The sequence below is a fragment of the Synchiropus splendidus genome, chromosome 12 (assembly GCF_027744825.2).
Source record: "Synchiropus splendidus isolate RoL2022-P1 chromosome 12, RoL_Sspl_1.0, whole genome shotgun sequence".
Lineage (NCBI taxonomy): Eukaryota > Metazoa > Chordata > Actinopteri > Syngnathiformes > Callionymidae > Synchiropus > Synchiropus splendidus.
In genome coordinates this window covers 641,070-665,839 of record NC_071345.1, presented here as the reverse complement: position 1 = coordinate 665,839, position 24,770 = coordinate 641,070, and the positions used below count along the sequence as shown (strand labels likewise).

Genomic DNA, 24,770 nt, shown 5'->3' with positions numbered 1-24,770 from the left:
AACTGTGAAACGCCGAGTCGTGTCCGGCGAGTCGGGTCAAAGGTGGTGAGAGAGGGGTGATCGCTGTGCTGTGCTTGTGAGCACCATCACGCCGAGCTCATCCCACCGCTTCAGGAGCCGAGCCTCTCCTGAAGTGCTGCTCTCGTCCCCCCCAGTCATTCGAATGCACCTGCTGTGCGCCTCTCCCCTGCCTCCTCCTCCTCCTCCTCTCAAACCGGTTTAAGGAATGAGCGATGAGTTGAGCCGCCGCTTGTCTTCCAGCCGGAGCTGCCAGATAATGACCGCAGGGGGAGGAAAATCAATTTGCCTTTCACAAAGTCTTCATTAGTTTGCCTTTTGTCAAGCGGCTGGGTCAGAACCAATTGGGCTGCTTCCTGCATCAAAGCCAAAGGTCGAGTCAATAAACCTGCGCGCGCGCCCGTGTGCGTGCAGCGGCCTTCACTGAGTGTCAGACTTTTCATTATCTTTCAATTATTGACTGACCCTCGTGGACCTGTCGCCTCGAAGAGTCACGAGTCCTCGCAGCAAGTGTTCAAATGACCTGAGGTCATGACGTGACAGCGGATACGGAGCGTGTTACGACACTTGCTCATGAACTTTGCTGTGCCACAGCAAACATTCGTTACGCTACAGACGGTGTCTCATTTTTGTTTTGTTTTCTCTTTGGTTTGCCATTACAACTCCCTCCTGGCCAAGTATGTTCGACACACAGCAATCAAACATCTGAATAAAGCTGGAAAGGGACCGTTGTCATGAATAAAATAGTGAAATAAGTAAGATAATCTGTTAGAAAACAAATGCAAGAAAAACAGTTTGAAATTAATTGCATAATAATTCAATAAAAAAGTCAGAAAAAGAGTTTGTAGTGAAATTGTCATTGAAGTGTAAAATAATAAAAACAATAATATTGAACAAGAAATGATTTAGAAAATCTATAAGATAGAATACAATGAGAATAATATGAAAATGAAATGCAGTAAAACAGAATTTTTTGCCATGTAACTGTAAAATATGACCCCACACATCAGTGGTCAAACTACACAAATAAACACATTAGAACATAAAGATGACTATCGTTGTGGAAATTCCAACTGTCTATGCGTGAAAACAAATGAAACAGAAACAAGGCGGCTGCAGGTTGGTCATGTAGAGGAGAAACACTCGACGGCCTCAGAATCCATTTGTAAAACGCACGTTCTTGGCAGTCAGTGGAGCCCATGTATCACATTTGGTTCCAAGTGTGGAGCTTGTTTGTTTGACTGTTACCAGAAAATCCTCTCCGAATCGATGGTGCCTTATATTTGTATGGATTGTCTTTCATTTGTCGGCGTGGATGCCTTTCATTGATCCTCATTCTTCCCTCCTGACTTTCTCACCCGTGATATTGATCAGTGTGTAAAGTTATTGTGTGGGACCGACCTCTGACCTCCTGCAGCTAGTTAGGGAGCATGGATTATTTAGGGAACAGCAAACAGGGAATCCGTATATTGAATATTCAGGCTGCCGTCGCTCCCCAGCAGGCCCCCCAGTTCCAGGTTTCCAAAGCAAGTTCTCAGATTCCCCTCCAGATGGGAGACCCGGGTCCTTCAGAGACGTTTTTGTGCCGCAGCTGCTCAGAGATTCAGCTACATCTGGCTGTCATGGAAACACTGTCAAACCCTCGTATGCATTTCAGGGACAAATATTTGACCTATACTTGAATGTTGAAAGCCAGAAGGTTGGGAATCCTCCCTGACCCCTGAGAGATGTTGCTCCCACCACAGCGTGCGTCGACTTGTGCTGGGCATGTCATGCATGTGTTGGCCAGTCCCTCATGCATGAGGGGGCGTGGGACCAAGTCAGAGTGAAGGAGAGGCACGGTCTTCTTCCCGACGGAGGTCCAGCCGTTCCGCACGAGCTGACCTGGACGTCCCAGACATTTGCTGCGCAGCTCCTCGCCGAGCTCAGTCCCGCGGCTGCTTAAATAAATGAAAAGCAATTTCACTGCGAGGCCCACGGAGACAATACAGTGGTGAGTTTATAGATATTGGATGAGAGCTCATTATCATGCGCCGCTGCTGCGCCACAGAGAGGATGTGGTGTTGGAGACTGGAGAGGGCTTCCGCTTGATTGGACAGGACAAAGACGTCCGACCGTTTGATGCGGGGGCCGCAGGGGGGCCGCAGGGGGGCGGTGTGCGTCAGGTTCCCCCTCCTGCCCACAGCTTTGGAACAGGGCTTCAGCTGAGCTGAGCCAGAAGGCTGCCACCCACATCTCGCCACTGTTGATCATCTGTGCGTTGTTTTACTCGTTCCTGCAGGCTGTTCTTCATTGTAGGTTATTGTTTGTTATCATTATCATTTCAGAACATAGTTGTTTGTTCATATTATATAGTTAATTATACTCCACATTCATGTAAAAATGGAAATTTTAATGGAATTACTTTTTTGTTCTTCTCCAAGTTGATTTCAATTATATTCTGAAAAAGTGTATTTAATTTTTTTTTTTTTTTATCATCGACCTTTATTTTATTTCAGTTTCTCACCTACTTACGTTCTTGTGATGGTGTGCTGCATCATCCTGGTCCACCCCCTGAACCCCAGTCACTTCAGTAGCTTCAGGTGTCACACAGCACGATGGCTAGGAGCCCAGGGCACCGGTGAGTCCAGCTGCCAGTGTGTCGGCGCAGGGTCTCGTCCGCACCAAATTGTGATTGGGACTGGAGCGTGCGCTGGCAGGTTCCTGACGGAGGCCTGTGATTGGTCATTGTGATCTTCAACAGTCCTCCTCACTGATGTCGGCTCCCATGGTGGCGTTGATGTTGGTTGTGAGGAGCTGCGGCGGATGTTTGATGCCGCAGAAGCAGAACCTGCGGAGGAGTCCCGTCCCTCTGGTGTGTGACGGAGAACTTCCCGCGGTCCTCTGGCTGTGACGGGCGAAAGCTGAGCGCGATGAATAATTCAAGATAGTGGATCAACTTCAAAGTAATATTGCAAATGTCTGCTGGAACCTTTCTGAAGGATTGAGTGGAAATGTATTAGCAGCCGGCAGAACTTTCCGTTATTGAAGCCCAGAGAGCAAATTCCTTCTTCTGCTTCTCCCTCTCTGATCACTTTGTCGGCGCTGGCCTTTCATTCAGCGCCTGCATCTTTATTTAATCAACACATGACTTACATTTTTGTTTTCAAGTGCGAGTCGACAAATCATCCGCAAAAGGAGAAGGCAGCGGGAAAGACTGTTGGAACAGGACGTCTGTCTCAGGCTGCCATGTTTAAATGGAGTCAGAGGTGGGCTGAGCGAAGGAGGTACGAGATGAAGCACAGGGCCTGCACTCTGTCCCAGCTACACGGGTTGGGAGGGAGGGGAAATGAAAGGAATATGGAGTGAGAGGAGGAGCAGGGTTTTGTCCTCCTGAGGTTTCCTCACTGTGTGCTCACCGCTCCAAGTACAGCGGGACCGTCGAGCTGAGGCGGGACAGGAGCCGCCAGGCTGTTTGGGATTAGCAGACTCACCGCCGGGCACCACTCGCCTGCTCTCAGAGATGTGAGCGCCAGCTAGCCTAGCAACACGCCAGGTGGCAGGCTGTTGCTTGTTAAGGAGAGCCTGTTGATGAACTCATGGATTATTGGCTGAGACTGTAGGAAACCTCTGATCCATGTGATCGATAATGTGAGTCTAGTTAACCTGTGATGGATGGAGCAGAAACACAGTGATCTTTGTGAGCTCTCAAAACTCTCATGAGCTATCGCAACGGCAGCTAGCGATGACGTTGTGAGCGTGGTCTTGTTACTGAGCGCCGCTCTGTCTTCTAGCTCAGCTCATTCTTCCCCAAGACACAGAGTCATCACGACTGAAGACACTGCTGTGATCAGTCCGTCCATCTCCATCCCTCCCTCACTCGAGAACAAGAGCTCTTGATGCGCCTCCAAGTCACTTGAGGTTGTGACACAAGGTCCATGTTTCCTGTCACTTGAAGTCGCCGCAGATATGTCTGCAGAGCTCCTCCTCCTCCTCCCTCTCCTCCTTGTCCTGGTGCTCCTCTCTCTCCTTCTCTTCTCCCTCCTGCACTTCCACCGCCTCTTTCTCTTCCTCCTCCCTCTCCTCCTTCTCCTGGTGCTCCTCTCTCTCCTTCTCTTCTTCCTCCTGCACTTCCACCACCTCTTTCTCCTCCTCCTCCTCCTCCCTCTCCTCCTTCTCCTGGTGCTCCTCTCTCTCCTTCTCTTCTCCCTCCTGCGCTTCCACCGCCTCTTTCTCTTCCTCCCCCCTCTCCTTCTTCTCCTCCCTCTCCTCCTTGTCCTGGTGCTCCTCTCTCTCCTTCTCTTCTCCCTCCTGCACTTCCACCGCCTCTTTCTCTTCCTCCCCCCTCTCCTTCTTCTCCTCACTCTCCTCCTTGTCCTGATGCTCCTCTCTCTCCTTCTCTTCTCCCTCCTGCACTTCCACCACCTCCTCCTCCTCCTCCTCCTCCTCTCTAAGATCCCACTCTATCTTTGTCTCTGTCTCTGGTGGAGATGGCAGGGACATTGCAGTCAAGCATCTGCAATTCAACTGCCTCTCTGTGGGAACGCCGCATTTGGCAGAAGATACACGCGACTGTTTGTTTCTGTCTGCAGCGTCCACATGCTGTTTGGCTGCCCAGCGTCCTTATCTGCCCGACAACCAGCCCGCCTCATCCTGCTGGCTCAGCCAGGACTCAAACCAGAGCTTCAGGATGGCAAGAACTGCTCTTCACTCATTTATTCCTCTCAGTAGTCTGTCCCAGCTACATGGGAAAAGGGGCTTGGACAGTAAATCAAAAAAATACAATTTTATTCTTGAGGCATATAACTCAAAAATAATGGATTGTGTTTAGGCTTCACACTTCATCATGTAGCATTAGCGTGTAATACCAGTGGACATTTGGTTGGCTGAGGATGGGGATGGGCGTCCCGTGCAGAACCGGTTCAGAAGAGTCAGATGCCCTGGAATAGTTAAGAAAGTGGATCAGAGATCAGACCATTCTCTTTGATCCTGATTTGACTCTTTACAAACGGACAGTTGTTAGGAGGCAGTTCCAGTGAGTCGCATCATTCATCTATTGATACTCTTTGACCTATTTCCCTTCCTTTTTTCCCCATTGAGGGATTACAGAATGGGAATTGCTAAAATCTGTGCCATCCCAAGCTGAGGGTGGAGTGGAGTGGAGGTCCTCTGAAGCTCGCTGTGTGAGGGTGGACCTGGCGAAGTCCTGGCCCAACGTGGATCCAGCGGCTCCGTGGCGTGTCTGGAACGCCAGCGAGTTCCCGCAGCGGTCAGCTCACATAATCCCTGATCCAATTAGAGTCGACACATTCGGAACCTGGGCGTCCAATCCAATAAGAGTGGGCTCCGGAAATGATCTGCGCTGCTCCGTGAGACACTTGTGTGAGTCCAGTTTGGATGGCTGACCAGCCTGATGTCCAGGAGACGGAGGGAGCGCCCCGTCCCTCGTCCCATTAGCATGTGAAGTGGCCGCTGAGGCAGATTTCTTTATGCCACGCGCATATCGCAGGAGAATTAGCAGGCCCGCTAGCTCTCATTAGCAGCGTTAAATGGAGTGAGACTCTCCGGCTGTCCTTCATGTGAGTGGGCCATGTGACGCAGATGAGACGCCTCTGCTTCACGCGACAAAACTCACCTGTCATTATATGTTTGTGGAAGAACAGCGATGTATTTTTGTCTGATCTCAGGAGGGGTCCACACGAGGAGCGAAGCGCGGCTCTTGTTTCCATGGCGTGTCATGTGACCGCTTTAATATGCAACGTAATGGAGGAGGCATGAAATCAGATTCCTATCAAGACCGAGGTCAATGAAATGTCTGGGGGTTTGAGTTGGTCTGAGGAGCGAGAGGCCCTGGCAGGAAGACGGAGGGAAAACTCAACAAAGAGAAACAAAGAGAAAAATGACCTTTTTAAAAAGATCATTCCTGCTCAGTGAGAAGAAACAAATGGATTGTGATTCAGTGTTGTCGTGGTGAGTGAATGAAGTGACTCTCGGAACTGACAGAAAATAATGGCATGTGATGGAAAAACAAAGCGGAATGAGAGGAAAGACAACATTTTCAAAGAAAGCTGAAAAGAAGGAATGAAAAAGGAAAACCATATCAGAGGTGTCAGAGATGGACAGTAGGAAAAAAGAAACCTTTATTATTTGAAGAAAGTCAAAAGAAAAAAGAAGTGAAAAAAAAGATGTTGACTGGGATAAATGGACAAGAAAAGAACTGTAAAAGGCACAGACTGGTGATGGAAAAAAGAGCATAGAACCGTTCTATAAGGTTGACACATTTCGGAAAAGCTGTGGAATCTGTTGGAAAAAGACAAGCCAGATGGTCCTTAAAGAGAACAATGTGTCTGACCCACAGACGTGTGGAGACAAATGTAGGTGATGGTTTGGAGTTCTGGAGAACGATGAGGCTCCCGACGGAGGTGTGACTGGAGGATGGTGAAGGTGAAGGTGAAGGTGGAGGTGGAGGAAAGGAGCGAAGAAGAACTGCTCCTGAAAGTTGAGTTGTGGTGGGAGAATTCTGGATCCTGTCAGGGTGAAACATTGTGAAGAGCTTTCCTGCGGGATCCTGGAGGATGAAGGTGAATTAGCGCGTCTAATCCCGACGCTGCTGCAGCTGGGATTAGCCCGACAGGGTTGAGGGCGGCGGCTGCAGCGCCAACACGGGTGCCTGCTAGTTAAGTAACGGTTGATCTTCGAGCCGTCCGTCTCCACTCGCACTGTTAGTCCCAGTGTGTCCTACGGTCACTGTCCTGATCCACCATCAAAAAGAAACTGTGTCAGATAATTCTATGTTGAAAACACAACCATTCAAAAAAGAGCTGTCAAAAGGAGCCCTCTCAGAAATTCAGATGTCAGACTAAATAAGAAATGTAACTGTGTCAGACGCAGCAATAAAAAGAATGTTTTCAAAAAGTAAATAGTGTTTAACCTCACAAAAGTAAAAACTGATGAAATCTGTCCGAAAAACGTGTTCATCTCTCATCAAGTTGGCAATGTAGAGGTGAATATGTAGAAGGCAAAAATAGCAAGTAGCCTGTCGCAACAAATGAAACAAAGTTGAATTGTACAAAAGTGTGGTTGAAAATAGAAACGTGTGAAAGAACAAATACGTTTCACTTCTTGAATGAATGAATGAATGCGGCTGACTTGTGTCTGAACTGACTGTGACGGTGTGTGGATGACATCATGGCGACCCTCCTCGGCCTGCACTGCTGTGATGATCTCTGAGACGTGTGTGTAAATGTTTCCTGGCCCGGGGCTGGTGTTGTCCTTGATCAACGGCCTCCTCATCCTCCTCCTCCTCTCTCCTCCCCAGATGATGAAGCACGCGTGGGGCAGCTACCGGCGCTACGCTTGGGGTTCCAATGAGCTGCGTCCGGTCTCCAAGCAAGGCCACTCCAGCAATCTGTTTGGTGAGTGAGGCAACGCAGGCACGCACACACACGCACCGGCTCCGGGATTGATCTCCTGTCCGTGACGGCCGACAGTCTTGGCCTTTAGATTAGCAGTCACATTGGCCGCCGCCACCCTCGCCCATCCGTCTCTGGAGCCTCCAAATGTCAACCACCTCATGCATTCATATTCAGAGCTCCTCATGGATGCGTCTGTCTTGTCTGAGAAACTCACCCCCTGCATCTCTGCCGGACTGTTGATTCTTTTGCTCAGACTGTGATGTGTTTTGTGTGGTGATGAAGCACATGAGCGGTTTCTCCTCCTTGGTGGTGACTTTGTTTCTATCTTGTTTATTGGGAAATGACTGTTTACTTTGACTCGTCCTCTGGGAACAAACTTCATCTGTCCTTCGCCGGGTCATTGGGGGCAGCAGTGGAAGCCCAGACACCTGGTAACTCTTCTGGTAGCTTCAACCAGATCAGCTCATAGATGAGCTCGACTCTAAGCGTCTCCCAGGTGAAGTCCCGACTTGCATCTTCTTCTCTGGTCACTCCAAAGCTGGTGACCACAGGTGGGAGGAGTAATCCCCTGCTCAGAGGAGGATTTTGGCTCAGCTCCTTCTCATGATGGTTTGTCCACACCCCCACTCATGAACTGGACCGACCTGAGATACTTGACATCCTCGGGTTTATCCCTCGGGTCAGACACCAACCGACTCCCTGCTTTGCCTGGTCCAGAGGAGGTGCAGAAACCTTCTGAAGAAGCCAGATGGAAGCGTCAGCTCGCTTCAGCTCAGACGCTGCCTCCTGCTTCTCCACGGCGAGAAACAACGTCTCAGGCGCTTCTGCCACGTCAACTGAGGCTCGAGATGTCAGTTGTTCATCAACACGATGTTGTAAATACTTTTCTGTCTGTTCGCTGAAGTGATTAGTGCCAGCCTGGAATTATTTCTTTAATTAGAGCGGCTCTGTTCCAAACTCTCTCTTGACCTAATTAAACCGCTGCGCGTGCCGGTGGGTGGCGAAGCGGCGGTCTGGAGCGAAGCCCGGCGAGATCAAATGTGTGCAAGCGAAGCTCTGATGCATCACTGATCACTTGTCTGACTTCTGAGATGTGAGGGCGAGCGTGGATCCAGCTCCTGAAGCTGCCGGAGAGAAGCTCCACTGAAGGAGCCCTGAAGACCGGACCACACTCCGTGTGTCAGGGGTGGTGAATAAGACCCCACTGTTTGAGGAGAACCCAGATTTGCATCGTAAAACAAAAGTTACCAGCCAGAAGAATAACACCTTTGAAGGCAGTTAAAACTGAAATTAAAAATGAAAGAAATGAATTCAGTCCAAAAGAGTAAATAAGAACGATGTCAAACAATCCATCCGTCTTCAGAAACTCAATTTACTAAAACAAAAAATGGGTTTAACAAACCAAACCAGACACTGCAGTCAGAACAGCAAGTTAGGTTTAGAAACAAAAATAAACAAACGCTAAAAAGGCAAACAGAACAAAAAGTTTAACGTAAACAAGAAAGTGAACAGAGGTAATGAGGGAAACAAATTCAGAAATAAGATAAGTTAAAAAAAAAAAAAAAAAAAAACACATTCAGACACAAAATTCTAAAAATTACATTAAAGCAAAAAAAAAAAGTTCTAACAAAAAAATATAAATTATTAAAAAGACAGAAATAAAGGAGAATAAACTAAATTCAGGAAAATACATATATTTAAGAATTACTGAAAACATGTTTCTTTGATGAGATGGAGTGGTCCTCACAGGCTCTCTGACGTGCTCCTCTGCCTTGGTTCACATCAACACATGCAGCTCTCCCGCTGCCAGGGTGACAACACTTGGATATTGGCGGCGGTGGCGGCGTCCTCTTCCACGTCCCCATGAGGCTTCACTGATGGAGGACACACTCTCACAGGCAGCGCTAATGCTAGGAGCCGCCATCAGTTAGGGACCATCAACAAGTTCTAAAGCCTCAAAGTCTGAGTGACATCTTCAATAAGGCCATGGAAAACAAGCATTTTAGGAGAGAGAACTGTGGTTTTACACCACACAAGACAAAGGACTGAGAGTTTGGGTCATGATCTGGAGAATAGACTCTGACTCCATGATCATTTCTTCACCTGATGGTTTCTAATGTTTCTTCAGTAGCATCTTGGAAATGTGTCCAGACTGCTCCATAGTTCAAGAGACATGAGACACAGCAGACAGACAGACAGACGGCTCCATTGAAGCCCTAAATAAAGCTGGCAGAGCAGCCTGTCAGACACCAGCGGCTTCTACCAGAGACCTGAAACATTGAGTTGCTCATCTCTGCACTGCAGACTTCACTCTTCTATTGAGACGTCAACAAACCATGGTGTTGGAGACAAACTCCACTCCTGAGTTCCATCATCAAACAGAGCGACTGTAGTGTCCAACACATGGAGGAGAAGGAACATGGATTCATCCTGATCATTGTCGTGATCGCTGAAATCACAACATTTATTTCTCCATGTTGCCCGTCCCTGTTGGGAGGTAAGAAGATGAAGAAGACAAGTGAGTCAAAGTCTTGGCAATGTGGGGAGAGAATGAATCCACTGGCATGTTGATGTGCATTTGGCTGGCGCGACAGTGAGCCGGCGACAGGCGCCGCCTCCCCAGAGGTGTTGGTGATCAACATGCCAACGCCAAGATAGACCTGCTTGTCCTTCATCATGCAGCGTCAGAATGACATTCTCTCTCCTAATGAGCAAATTCAATCAGCACCCGAGTGGACGTAGTTGTCAGCGTGGCGAGGATGGCGGCGGCGTTGGCGTGAATACTAATGGTCAGATTAGCGCGTTCATCTCTCAGTCTTGTTGCGTAACTCCGTCGCTCCACAAAAGAGCAAACAGGTTTTAGTCGGCTGCTCCTGCAACCTCGCTCTCATCAGTAAATAAGACGGCTGGGCCCCGGGGCCTTGTCACCGCCGTCTGCAACCGGCTCCGACATGATGCATGACGATAATATCGACCCCACCCGCAATATTATGCAGCAGAGACTTCAATACTGCGGCCCGTCTTCCTGCGGTACAATAACCTGCGCTCGCTTCCGTCGCTAATAAAAAACATGGTGCTCTAATGTCGGAGGCCTCGGGCCCTGTGTTCGTCCTCCGTGGGTTGGATTTGTTCTCATGACAGCGCGGCGTGAAGTTGTTCTCCAACTTTCACCCACAGCTGCAGGGTGCAACACAAATATTCATTTTGGAGGGGGTCACGGGATGAGTTTGTGGAGCAGTTGGTGCAGAAGTTTCCTGCCGAAATCTGGCATTTCCACTTGTGGGCGCGTCCATGCTGATGTTCTTCATCCTGGTACTTATACCTCCTCCCTGAGAATAAAGAGTATCTGTGTAGGAATAACAAACAGTAAGAATGGCAGCATGAGAGAGAAATACACATTTTCACAGACAAAGTGTGACCATGATAAAAGTACGTAGAGATACAAAACAACATTACTGTGTTAGGACGATTGAAAATCTAGTCAACAAAGGTGAAAAGGACAGAGAAGTACCCACACACATTAGTTTTTAAAAAGAACAGAAAAATGGTCTATGACAATCTGTAAACTAGAAATGAGTCAAGTTGTGGGGGAAAAGTGAAAAACTAAGAAACATTTTGAAGTAAGTGAGATGCTCAAATGAATGAGGTCAACCGCGGCTGGTTCTGGAGTGTTGCAGGACAAGTCATTTCTGTGGCACAGATGGACTGGCCATCAAGGTGAGGTCCTGGAGCCCGCTGCAGCTGGGGCCTTCCATCTCGCCCGCCCGCCTCCTGAACGACACCAGCGCCTCCTTTGCAGTCCCAGTCGTCTTGACGGAGAAAACCCCGACACCAAAGTCAAGAATCTGCCAAGCAAATAATATTGACTATCACGTATTATATGTGAGAATGCAGCCGTAAACAGACGTGTGGCATGTTACGACTGGTATTTTGGTCACCACGCCTGTGAAAGTCACGTGACCTTTAAAGTGTCAACTCCGCGTCCTTCTTCTGTCAGTCAAACCAAAACACTGAGCTCAAACTCTTCTTTTTTTGAATGTAGCCGCCGGCACAGCTATATCTGCGAGCTAACATTCAGGTATCTCTCTGTGCTTAAAAACAGGACAATGTCTTGAAGTGTAATGAATATAAAGTCATCTAGCTATGATATGTATCGCTAAGTGAAAAAAAAAAAAAATATATATATATATATATATTGTGATTATTTAATCTCAGTTAATCTTCGTTTAATCGTATTGCCACCAGAAGCCACGTGTTTCAACGTGAATGAATGTGGTCTCTGAGTGAATCCCCTGATGGAGCCACACAGACAGTGAAGCAGCAGAATGTTGTTTGACAACAGCACAACAAAGCACCCGGGTGGCTGGATTCAAGTCTTCGCCTCTCGCCTTATTCCAACTGCAGCTCTTGGAATGTCTTGAGAAGATTTCTCTTCCAATGATAACAGATCAAACAGCTAACGGTTAAAGTGCCGTTCAAGCACAGCCAAGTCCAGAAGAGTCCTCATTTGAAATGTGAACTAAATGACCAACAATTCCACTTCAGGTGGCATCTCTACCAGGAGCTGAAGAGCAAACAGCTCCAGTGGTTTGGCTGCTGGCTGCAACACGCTTTGCATTCAGGTGTGATGGTGGACTTGATGTGCTTCGGTGCTATGCAAACTCCTTTTTGCACCATCTGCACAAAAGCACGTTCTTGTCAAGGCTTCCACTTTCTTGAAATGAAACGTGCCCCCCATACGTCTCAGTAGCGTGTTCTCTGCGGATTCCTCCATGCTTGTTGTTGTTGTTCTCATCCTGGCTGCATCAGTGGGAGCAGTGGAGCAGGAGCTGCTGCGCTGACAAAGGTTCCCTGCTGTCTGGAGAGAACACACTGTTCCTTTACACTAATTATTTTTAATAATTATAATTTCATATTATGAATAATAATATTAATAATTCAATAATGAATCGTCATTAACTTGTTAAAGTCCCACCACCATATATATATATATATATATATATATATATATATATATATATATATATGGGCAGAAATAGTGCCCATGATGTGTTTTTTTTAAAGGGGAGATTACCTGGAATTCCCTCTCTTCCAAGTGAATATTTCCAAAAGCAAATTGCATCACTTGAACCAAAGGCTCCAAAGAAGTGTTTCTTGGATGAAGCTGAGCTCCACAGCAGCTGATCTCGGTGGTTGAAGCGGAGCTCCGTGGAAACATCCCCGGTAAACCTCCTGATTTCCGCGGTGGTTCAGGGGGATCGTGGCCTGAATATCGGCTGCCAGACAATGATTCATCTGTAGTTTACCCATGCGTTTGTTTCCTGCCATTCAAATCTGCCCTGAGGGCCCCGACTCAGAAGTGGGTTGTTTTAATATTCCAACGCTGAAAGGTCAAGATGATGTGACTCACGATTCGTTTGCCAGCGCCGCAGAGGTATGAATTGTTAGCGACAGGCTTCTGACTTGAAGTAAACAGGGGTGAGTCAGGGGTGCTGGACCGCGGCCTGCCGCCGCCGCCGCCGACCAATGCAGCTCCCCTGATGAGGTCATATCAGTTAAGCAGAGTGTGAGGGCGCCTAATCCCATCAGGAGGGATTCTGTTGGGAAGTTGTTTGCTTTTGTTGCCAGGCAACCCTTCGGCAAATCTGATTTAGCTGCAGGGTCACGATCCCGGCACTGTTTTCGTGGAGGTGAGGGGCCAAGAGTGTGTTGTGCTGACTCATCAGGACGGTTCAGTAATCCTTGATAGACTGCGCCGATTCGTTGCCACGGTAACGGAGTGACAGACAGTTTTACGTGCGCTTGTTGTTGTCCCGTGGACAGCTGTGCTGCTGGTGGTCCACAGCGACCTTCACGCTCTCCCTTGTCAAGTCAGGTCAACAAGTCCAGAGCCAGGTCCACGTCGTCCTCGTGCTCGCGTGCGCTTGAGTCGACAAGAATTCAACTTTTGTTCTTTTTCAGGAGTTTCAGGATGCTGGAACTCTGGCTGCACTTTTTCCTTCAGGTGGCCACCGTGGCGAGAGCACGGTCCGTTATGAAGGTTCTTTGTCCAACTGATGCACAAAATGGCTGCAGTGGGGGCAGGTTTTTGTTCCAACCCCGCCAGCACACGCTGCTGTGCTCGCCCCAACAACGTGCTTGGACACCAGCCGCTTTGTGCAGCGGTCATGAGTGAGTGTATGAGAAGACGGAAGTGGACTGGACCCGCTGCTCTCTGGACCAAAACCCCTGAATTTACACCTGGGGATTTGAAGATGCCGTTGTTATTGTCGTCACCTCATGAAGCACAAAACTTGCTCCTCAGCCAGCTCCGTTCTCGCTCGGCTACATTCACGCCCACAACACAGGTCAACTTTACGAGACATTATCGGAACTGATATGCTTTTCTCTTACAAGGGGTGTGCTGATCGGTGAGCGTACTTCCTGAACTGTGAATGAGGATGAGCACAGCCTCATCACCGGGCCAGACCTGGGACTGTGTCTGCAAACACCTCAGGTTGCTGCCTGAAGAGCTGCAGCAGGTTCCTGTGTGGAGGAACAAGAATGGGAGGCCTCCGACAGAAAAGTCAAGAATTTCCCTCACTGTTTGTCACGACGTGCACGAGCCCGCAGAGACTCCATCTGCAAGATTTAACTCCAGTATTAATAAAACCATGTGCTCCCCGTGGAAATAACATCATACGCTGACATAAAAACTTCTGTTGGAAGGGTTTCTATCAGAGCTACAGCCAGTGGCAACAGCACGCGCTCGCTGCAGTCGCGTCTGTTGTCGGAGCGGAAGCCTGCTGATCCAGCAACCCGGCGTTTTAACGTGTTGCTGGCTGAGCGTGTGTGATTGAAAAGTGTCAGGAGTGAGCGCTGGTGGCTACAACACACATCTAGCTTTCATACCTCACTGCGCTCTACAGGTCCCCCGAGGCAGCCGTCTCCGCTGAGGTCTTCTGGACCGATCTCCTGCTCCAAAGCCCGGCCGTCATGACCAGCTTCCCTGAAATATCGGTGTTCTCCTTGAGTTGGGCCAACATTTTGAATCGTTCAGGCCAGCAAGTGTCAGACTCCACCGTCATCAAGATGTCTGCCAGGTCCGACTAGAACTCTGGTGCAGCATGTGACATGCCGTCCTGGACGGCGTGGGATCCGTGCCAGAGAAGCTTCTGCAGAACCCGAGCCAGGAAAGGGATCAGTCAGGGAAGAGTGTGGAACAGTCCCTCAGATGGTCGGTCACCTAAGGGGCCTCTCGCACTTTAGACACCACCTCAGGTCAAAGTCTATTTGGGTCGAAAATCCAAAAGCCCCAGGCTTGAATCCACCTGGAGAGATGGGTTGTGTCCCAGATTTCTCACCGCAGGAAGTGTGGAAGTTGGCCATAGGCTAAGATGCAGGGAGTGACATGCCAGAAACAGTGGGCTGCGGTTGAAAACATTGTCTAAGTGGCACTTGGGAAGAAAACCACTCAAGAAAAGACACTTGTCCTTCAGTTCTCAACTTTGTTAATCCTGAACAACAGAGACGCTGGTCACACGTGACCGCCAGAAGTCGCTATCAAGCATCTGTTTTTGGACCAGTGGAGTCCTGAAACAATGGGCTGCAGCTCAGAAGGCAGAGGTGTGAATCAGCAGAGTGGAGGGTGAATCGGACGTGGAGCGCCCTGGAAATCTGAGCTGCGAAGTGACGTCATTGCTGAGCTCAGCACATTCCAGTCAAGTGGGAAGTCGACCGGTGTGATAGCCAGAGTTAGCATGGGCTGCCTTGTCGTTTTGCCTTGTCGACATTTAAAATGACAGAACAGAAACTGTTCGACGTATACGCGTCAAACAGTGCTGGACCAATTGAGTGACAATAAAAGTTATAAATGGCATACATGCAAAACTACAGGAGCTGGACTCCCTGTTGACACTCCAAGCAGCCATCTTGAGACTTCTACCACCTTCCGACTGGGGACGTGGGGTGACTTCATAATGGCAGAGATGGAAATGTTCCTGTTCCCAGGACAAGTGGACAGCAATAAAAGTCTATAGTAGCCCTTTAAGTGCATGGCAGACATCTATAGAGGGCACAGTTCAAGAGCTCTCTCTGTGCCTGGACTTCCATTGACATTCCCTCCGACCCCCAAATGGCTCCCCACTACTGGCTCCTGGTCTCGGTATTTGATGAGCAGATTCAGTGTAAGCGGATTGGGCCCAGAGTCCCACCGATGCTGGATCATAATGTCGCGTTGTCACAAGTTTCTCAATAGTGGCCCAGGAGCCTGGAAGTGGAGTCGGGAAAGGTCCTGTAAAACAACAAGAGGCCGACTCTCTGTGGAGTTCATGATCTCTCCAAGCCCCTCACTGTTTTGCGCTCCAATAGTTGCAGGACGGTGAGTGTCTTGGGGAGCGAGACAGCGTGTGGGTGAAACTTGACACTGACTGTTGTGCTCTTCTACAGTGAGATTCGTACACGCCATGATCGCGCCAGATATTCCGGTCGTCTTTTCGCTCTCCGTCATCAGTTACTCCGCACTGCTGGTGAGTGAGGTGGCTGCCATCCACTTGTTTGGTTAGCGGAGCCCTTCCGTCCCTGGTTTCAGCCTCTCAACCCTGTCAGACGCTGCTGTGGCGTGTCTCTCCAGCGAGTTGTGTTCACCCATCCGCCGCTCCTGTTGTGTCTTGGATGTGTTCAATGAGCACACTTGACTGAGCAGCAGCTCATGGAAAGGTCACCAGTTGTGGCTGATGTTTCAGTGGGAGGGGAAACGGCAGATTTTTGGAAGCCTTTGACATTTCAGGAGTGAAGCAGTGTGGAAGTGTTCCACCGTGTCTGCTGACAAACGCTCCCACTGATGCTATATTTGGGAAGTTATTGACTGGGTTGGTCCTAATGCCGTGCACGGGCCAAATGAGTCCACACAAATGTTTAACTCCATCGTGATGTTTCTTCATTATGGCGGTAGCAACAGCCCGTTGGGGGCACGAGAATAACTCACTCATACAGCAGTGGTGTTTCTGGCTGTTGGCCAACTCGTTGAAAGACGGTGGCCATATGTCACGCAAGTATCGGCTCTGACAGGAGACATGAATACTCCACTTGGAACGTGTCTGAAGGCATATATCAGACCCATTGGTCCGACACAGGAGTCGTCCCTGACTTCCTGTTGGAGACACGCTCAGAGATCCATAAGATTTCAATCGCAAAAGCCGTGTTTTTCTTCTGTTGCTGGGTTTGTCGTGCGTGGCACTTGTGTTACTCTAACTTTGTTTACTTGTTTGTGTGTGTGTGCGCCTTGTGCTTGTTTATTATTCATTGTGTTTATATTGAGCGTCTGTAAATATTTAAGTAGTTTGTTGGTACCTCGGTTTGTTATTGTGTTCCTAACAGACTGTGTTCTCGCGAGGGGTTTGACACACCCTGGCCTCCGTGGCCTAATATATTGACCTTGCTGAAGAGGGTTTTTCTGCCCTCGACTGTGTCCAGGCCGTCCGTGTTGCCCACACTTGTTCTGGAGTTGGTGAAGGAGCGTCCGCTAGTGATGTCGGTGCCACGCTGAGTATTGGGTTCTAGCGTGGCACGTCTTTCTCTAAAGCTCTGTTGAGTGCCACAGATGACAGTCTGAACTCTCCACAGTCAACCATCCAACTGGTTAGCTGGTGCTCACGTTCCAACCTGAGCAGGAATCCAGGACCCGAGGGCGGAAGTGGGCCTGCTGCGAACTAGTGGTCGGCCTCAGTACAGCTGAAAAACGCAAACAAAATCTAACATTTCAATATGAAACATCCACATGGTGCATGTGAGGTATGAGACAGTGTGGTGGTATTTGAGTGTTTCAATATTTGCTCGCATCCCTTCTCTACCTGTTCCCCTCGACAATTATGGGCGGGATCTATTGGCTCCAACCTGCCTAGTGAGATCATAGTAGCGCTCAGAAGACAGACTGACGCATGGTGCTCATTGAAGCGGAGCCACTGACAATTGCAGTGTTTAGTCACAAAAGGCACCGCGACTTGACTTTCCAAAGCCTTTCCCACTGATTTGATCCGGCGCTCCATGTCGACCTGAGCGCTCCCACAGCAGCCCTGTGAAAGGCAAACTTTGAAGAGGTTTTTGGCCGATAAAAGATAAGTGGGTCTACCTCCAGAGACCGGCGTTCACACTCCAGTGGAGGCTATCTCTTCACATCTGCATGAGAAGTGTTGAAAAGGCCATCGGATGAATGAATGTCAAAGGCTTTTGTTGTGTTGTTTCCCCTCTCAAGTGACGCTGATGTTATATATGTTCATGTCGACTGGAGCTGGAGCCTCAACCCAACGACACGTAAAAGCCAAGGGTTTTGTGTTTGCCTGCACCAGCTGCCAGAGACGTGTTTGGGTTTTGTGTGGAGCAGCATTGCAGGTTTTCCGATGACGGTGTAGTGGTTCATCCTTAACAGTATTTACCGTGGCCCAGGTGCTCCACAGGGGACGATGTGCAGGTGGGCCAGACTATCGTCCCGTTGAAGCTGTTCCACCATACTGTCGCCATACTTCTCCAGGTTTGGCCAAGAACTTCAGAGCTGTCCGCCATCGTCTGCATGTGCCTGAGTGAAGGTCGGGCTGGGCTGAGCTTGGAATGGCCCTGCTGTAGGTGGCAGGGAATCTGTCCGTGACGGGAGCTAGGACGGCAGGTGTACGATGGACTCCAGAAGAGGCCAACGCCGCTGACTAGCTGGGTGAAAGTGGCCGCCAGGTCTTCCTCAGCTCACCAGGTGATCGTTTTAAGAAGCTGTAGAGTCAGTGACGACTCAAACCTTTCAGACGTTGCCGGCCCCCTCAACTCTTCGGGAAATGTTCTTCTGTGCCACGACCTTTTCATCTTGTCCAATTGAATTTCTGCCCCGCTCTGTCACAGACGGATATTTAAGTGTGCTCATCATCTTCCAGTCTTTTTTTTTCCCTGCTCCAGACGAGACATTAGCATTGAGAGGGGGCGGGCGGGCGGGGCCAGCTCCAGCTCCTGTTCCACAGCGTGTTTGTGTGGGGACCTGATATTCCATTGATGTGGCTCCCTCAGGTATGTGTGAGTGGGGAGGAAGGGTGACAGTGCTTTTGTTCTCCCCACCCTCGGTAAGAACCCGCTCCCTCCTGGGTGAACTGGAATGACAACTTCTTCATCAGATAACAATCAGGTGGAGGTAACGGCACACACGGCGCCGTGTCCTCATGACACCGACTTCTGCGTGGTGGCAGTCTGACAGCTGAACTGGCTGCCAGGCCCATATTCCCCATCTGGCCGTGACACACTCTGGCTTTTAGCTTTCTCATCCAATATAGTGGTATTGTCAGGATTCAACGACGCAGTTTTTCATGTGGACATTTGATGGTGTTGCTCTGACTCCGCTCTTTATCTGCTCAAAATCTGGAATTGCAAGTCGGCGTCTGAGCTGGCATTGACTCTCAGGACTGGATGCTAGCGTCACAAGCTAGCCTTTACATGTTGCAAGTGTCTGTGGTCACAGAGCGAGCCAAGTGCTAAGAACAAGCTGCCCGGATATTCAAACACAATAGATGCTCCTGTGTTTTCTGAGGGTGAAACAGGATTCATCACTGCTGCTAGCTAGTTCAGCTATTCACATGAACCTGTACGGCTGGCTGGCTTTGAAGGTGAGCGCCATCACTGCAGCAGAGCACGACGGCCGTGTTCAGAGAAGCTGCCAGAGGCTTTATTGGGCTGTCTGGGTGGCATGCGCACCCTCTCGCCCAGACTCCCCCAGCCCCTCTCCCATCCTGACCTTGACCAAAAAGTGTTCCTGGCTGCGGTAGCCGAGAGGTTAATATACTGCGGAGGTGTGTTCCAGCTCACTCAGGCATTCCGCCCACGGTAACGTGATTAGCTGAATGCTGGGCCATCACTTTCCCTCGCCTTCTCTCCGTGACCTGCTCAGGTCCGCCACGTGGAGACGGTAGTCGGGGCTAAATGGGATCAGCCACCGGCCCGGAGATGTTGAGATGTGGATCATATTGTAGGATTGAGGATTAGCTTTGAGTTTGTGTGGAGTTAGCGCCACCACAATGTGGAGCACTTTCCTGAGGATTTCCCAGCCGGCCGTTGAACTGTGGAGCAATATTGGAAGATCAGTTTGCTGAGGGAGGAGAAATGTATTTCCATAAGACGTAAGCTGCTTTGGCTTCTTTCTGACTGCTGTCTGTCTCTTTCAGGCTGAGGCTGCTATTTTGGGATCGCAAGTGCCGTGTCAGCGTGTCGTGCCAATATTCATTTGTCTGTTGCAGAAAGCCCGGGTGAAGTTTTGCTTTCAGCGCCGTCGCTTTTCTGACTGTTGGTTGCTTCCATGGCAGGAGCTGTCAGGAACAAAACGGAGCTCCACCAAATGAGCCAACTGAGTGTCTGCAGCATTTGCGCTGGCCGAACATCGTGTGATGTTCCGGCGTAATTGTCATGTTCCGCAGAGCTGAGGTAATCGAGCCTCTAGGTCCTGTGGTGGACTGTTGTCTGCTTATTTCTGCTAATGACTTTTGGATGTTATGAACATCGTGAAACACTGCAGGATGATAAGTCTGTTCAGTGGGAAGAGATGAATTCATGTGTGGGCTCATTTGCGCGGCGCTAGCTGAGCTACCCATGACAGTGGCGCAGCCACGCTGCATCCTTCTTTGTCCCACTGCGCAGCCTCCTCCGACCCATTGCTCCCTCCAGAGGCTCATTTTGGATTCGTGGATTCTGCTATGCCGTGTAGGACTCTGGGGAATGCCATCCTGGCTTGGTGTTTTTGACAAATACTTACCAATCCACAGAGTCACATCTGTCCAAGTTCAACATACGCTTGCTAACGATTGAGTCTGAAGTCCACTTCATGTGGAAGGAGTCCAAGTGACTTGGAGTCTGAAATTGAAAGTGGGGAAGTCCAGGGGCATTTGCTCTCCAGGTAAGTCCTCGACAGCGTGGGTAGACCTGGGAAATCAGCAGGAGGAGAAGCTTGAAATGGAGTCGGAAATACACTGGGCTCCATTTGGACAAACGTGGTCATATGTTGTGACCAGTATACACACGGTCGACTGGGAGAAACAGAGAGAGACTTGGTGAGCTTACAAGTCGACTTGGGGTAGTCGTTTATCGTGTGAAGGCGAAGGTAAGCGAGTCATTTTGAAACAAACTCTATTGGTTCGATGAGTCAAAGGAGACTTTGGTGGTCTCCTCGTCCTCCACCTTGACCTTGTCCTCTTCATGTCCTCCTTCATGAGCCCTGTCTTCCATGTCTGCTCTTCTGATGGGAATCATTTTCTCAATAGAACTTGGACTGTGTGGGCTCCGCCGCCGGCACATCCAACAACCTGAGCCGACCGAGGGAGTGTGAGAAGGAAGCTGATGGTGTCCGTCAGCAGAAGCCTGACCCTTATTTCTCACCGCACACTGACACATCAAGCTCTTTCTCCTCACACAGCTGTGGATCAGTGGCCAATGAGACGCCGATGACCTCAGACACACAAGTCACAGGCTGTTAGTTCATCGGTGGACACACATGTCTGGTGTTGTCTTTGTGGAGATGCTATGTAGCTCCACCTGGTGGAGATGGACCTTATGACCAAATACCTAACCAAATGACTTGGGATCATTCATTTAGTTGAGTGACTTTAGTTCGACTTCTTCAAAAGAAGAGGGGAGGTTTGAGTCATGTTAGCGAGCTAAAGGCTACTAGCCCTGGCTAATGGCTGGCAACACGTCCAGTATTCATCCAGTAGCAAGCTAAGTGCATGGAGTTACAGTTGTGCGCTCGCGATTGTAGTGTTACCACCATGGTGAATTGGTATCAGCGCGTCACCAACTCACCAACCTGTCGTGTAACGTGACAACATCATCCTGAGTGGTTTGCCTTGGACTCCACCTACACCGTGGTTCTGTGTCCATAAGCTTGGAATGTCCTGTTCCTGTTGGAGGTCTGATCCGCTCTTGATGGAGGAGGTCGAGTCTTCTGGGTGAAGGAAGGCTAGAGATGGACGGATGGATCAGTACGGTGTCATCAGTCAACGAAGAAAGAGCTGAGCCAGAAGGCGTAGCTCTCGACTGACCGGTGGATTTCTCCTCTCACCTGTGGACTCGGAGTTCTCAGAGTACTCTCTCTGCTCCTCCAGGAGAAGATTAGTGACTAGGTTGTCATCTCTCAGTTTGAGGGCCTCTTTTCTTCAGCTGCTGCCCCCATGATCTGACTTTGGATCCGCAGGTGAAGATCAACAGCTGCTAGTGAAGCTGCGCAACCTCGCACAATACTGTTGTTAGGCTGGTAGCAAGAAGAGACCCTGATGAAAGCCTCAGAAAACATTCAGCGCCTGGAACACTAGAGCACTAATCTTTCCGGTGGTTGGTTTCCCACACAAAGCCTGACCCGAGCGCCGACTCTGCCCTCCAGCTCTGGGTCAAACTCTCACTTTTCTTTTTCAGTGGACTCTGAACAACAACAACAACAACAGCACCCGAGCATGGAGAGCGTGGTGTCACAGTAGCCACGAGGAGCAGAACACAGGTCCAGAGCCGGGGTCAGCGTGTGGAACAGTGGTGGTGGTGAAGGATGACCCAGTTAGACAGAAGGATATATCTGGCTGTAACAGAACCGCTGAAGTGCCATCTTGAACAAAGCAGGTGTAACGTTCCCAGGCAACACATATCGAACTGCTGCTGCTGCTGCTGCAGTCGATGGCCACACAACACTTGAACACAAATGAATGAATGCGTGTTGCCTTCGCGCGACGGTGCTACCTCGCTCTGCGTGACGCCTCTTGGAACGGCGCGTCCTGTTCTTATGTTCCTGGGGAGTGGCTTCATCTGCTCCATCTGAAGTGGCAGGTGACGTTCAGTTGCCGTGAAATCGGGACTTGTTTGTTGCTTCTTCATCTGGCCGTGTGCTTTTGAAGTGATAAATGATCGACTCGGCACGGAAAATAGCCCAGTGTCATGTGATTGGCTGGTGTCTGCGACGGGGGTGGACCGGCAAATGAAGTGTCGGGGCGCGCTGGCTGAGCCTGACCTCCTGGCCTCCACCTGACAGCTGGGCCTCAGACGTCATCGCTGCTCGTTGGTATGGCTGGTGTCTTCAGATGTTTTCTGTTTGAGAAGTTGGTTTTCTTTTCATTTGAAATTCCTTGCCAGTAGTTTGCCCTCCGCTTTCCTCCCACACATCTGTTTTCTTCTCCCATCTGGAGTTTTGAATCCTCAACATGGTAAACAGGATGATTTAGGGAGACGTGGCTGGCCTCGGGTCACATGACGTCATGTCTCTGGACAGGCAGCCTCTTCCTGCTCATCTTCAAATGTTATTATTGGAAAGTAGGACATCAAACACAGAGCTGACGCCGTGAACGGAGCCGCGTGCTGTCATTATGGCTGTGGGTGGAACGTGTTGGCGCTGGACTTCCTGGATCATCTGACCCAAGTCTGGCCTGTGGTTGGTTCTCAGTTGGGGTGGGGCATCGTGCCTCAGGTCCAGTATCTTGAGGTCTTGTTCACGAGTGAGGAAAGTTTGTCGGGAGAGACTCTCCATATCCCTTTCTTCACTCCAGCAACCTTGGACCTGCTGATCGTTCTGTTCGCTGTGCTCCTGAGCGTCGAACCTCCAGAATGAGCAGAGCTATTGAGTGTGTTGCAGCAGACAAACAAGTCCTGGATATTTTATGCGGGAGCAGCTTCAAACGTCAGAAGTGAAGCAGCATCTCTTTTTCATGTTTCTGTGCTCTTGAAAGTAGCCGTCATGCTCGTCTCTGCCGGACACAGCGGAGCGGGAAGGATGTGCGGCGTGACAAGACAATGGAGGAGCAAAGTGTCTGGTGTCTCTCTGGAGGCTTAAATGGAGTGGAAATGCCTTGTGGATGGGAAACCGCACGGACAAGGCGACGGCCTCTTTCCCTGCTTCCAGCTGCCGTCATTATCGTTCGGTTCCACTCGCCTGATTCTGGAGGCGTCCATCTTGTTGTCTTGAGCTGAGCCGTGGCCCACGCTGGAGGACTCCATGTTAAAGTGACGCGCTGTGGCGCATGGAAGTGTTTTCAACGCTGAGCTCTGTGTAGCTAAATGCAGCGTGGTGCCGAACGTCATAGCTGTTGCTAGCTAGCTGAGGTTCAGCCAGTGACGCGGCGCGGCCCCCAACAAACAGATACAGCTCTCAAAGGAGGAGGACGTGTGGGACATTTCTTTCGTTGTAGTGTCTGAAGTCTTGCCATTGTTTTGTCACTGATATGGGACAATTTCTGGGGTCCCCCATCTGCTTGGGGCCCGTAACAATTGGCAACCTTTCCCAACGTGTTTGCCCATATTTCTCGTGTCACTGGACACAATTTGCTCCCTATTTCAACAGGTCCTTTTAGTTATCAGGCCCAACCAGAGATGGGGAACGGATCTATAGAACACTGTGTGACGCTGCAAACTCTGCCTCTCAAGTCCCGATCAGGAGATGGCATCCTGGAGCCAGGCACCTGCTTAGTCCGCCTGATGGAGGGCCAACAAAAAGATGTCTGGACGAAGACAGCCCTCACAAAAAGTGACCCGTACAACAAAAAAACAACGAAACAATGTTTTACCAGATGAAAGCTGGAGGAGATGTCGATTTTTGGTCGTGGGAGTTGTGTCATATTCGAGCGAGTCAGAGCCTGCGTCGCTCTGAACTCTGGTTGTTTTCCTCACTGCCGCAGCAAGAAGTTAAAATCTGAACAAAGAAGTTTGTTTGAGAAGTTCTGCTTCTCTTTGTAGACGTTTGAGATGGCGTCCGTCTTGACGCCGGGGGGATTTGAACCGAAATACATGAGATGATTGACGGCTCCAGAAAGTGCTCTCAAGCTTTCACTGAAAGTGTTGCAGACCGTTTTTTTCTGCTCATGACATAATCACGCTGCCGTGTCTTGTTTGATGGTTTTGTTCCTCCGTGTCACGCTCGTCTTGTCTTTTCTGCCTCCACTCAGGCAAAACAGGCCTAAAAGCTTTGTGCTGTCGGCTTCGACCGGTTCCACCGCCGTCGCTGGTGTTGTCTCTCACACGAGCGTGACGCCGCGTTGGAACCAGTTCACCATTACTTTGGTCCAGTTCCACTAGGCTCCGCCTCTTGCACGGCATGAACGCTCTCTTCCATCACTCCGGAATGATCCTCTTACTCGTGAAACAGAACATGGTCTCCATCTTACACAGCACCGTGCGCTGCAACTGCTCAGGCGCCATGCAAGGATCCGAAAACTGACCGGATGATGGACTGAACTGGAGGCAATTCAATTCAAACTTGACACTGCAACCAGGTTCAAAAATCCACAAACAAAATGAACAGACTTTTGCTGAGGTGGATGGAAACTGTGTCAAAAGTTTGGAAACGAGATAATCGGTTATGAAAACGCCTAAAATAAAGAGGTCGGGATT

The 24,770-nt window shown here is 49.6% G+C and overlaps 1 protein-coding gene across 1 annotated transcript in view; it reads left to right on the top strand.

Annotated features, from left to right (window-relative positions):
* The window catches only part of man1a1 (mannosidase, alpha, class 1A, member 1), a 76,502-nt gene that overhangs the window by 19,869 nt on the left and 31,863 nt on the right, over positions 1-24,770 (top strand). Inside the window, exon 2 of the mRNA XM_053880940.1 lies at positions 7,316-7,412. Within this exon, the coding sequence (XP_053736915.1) occupies positions 7,316-7,412 (97 nt within the window). The remainder of the gene's footprint in view (positions 1-7,315; positions 7,413-24,770) is intronic.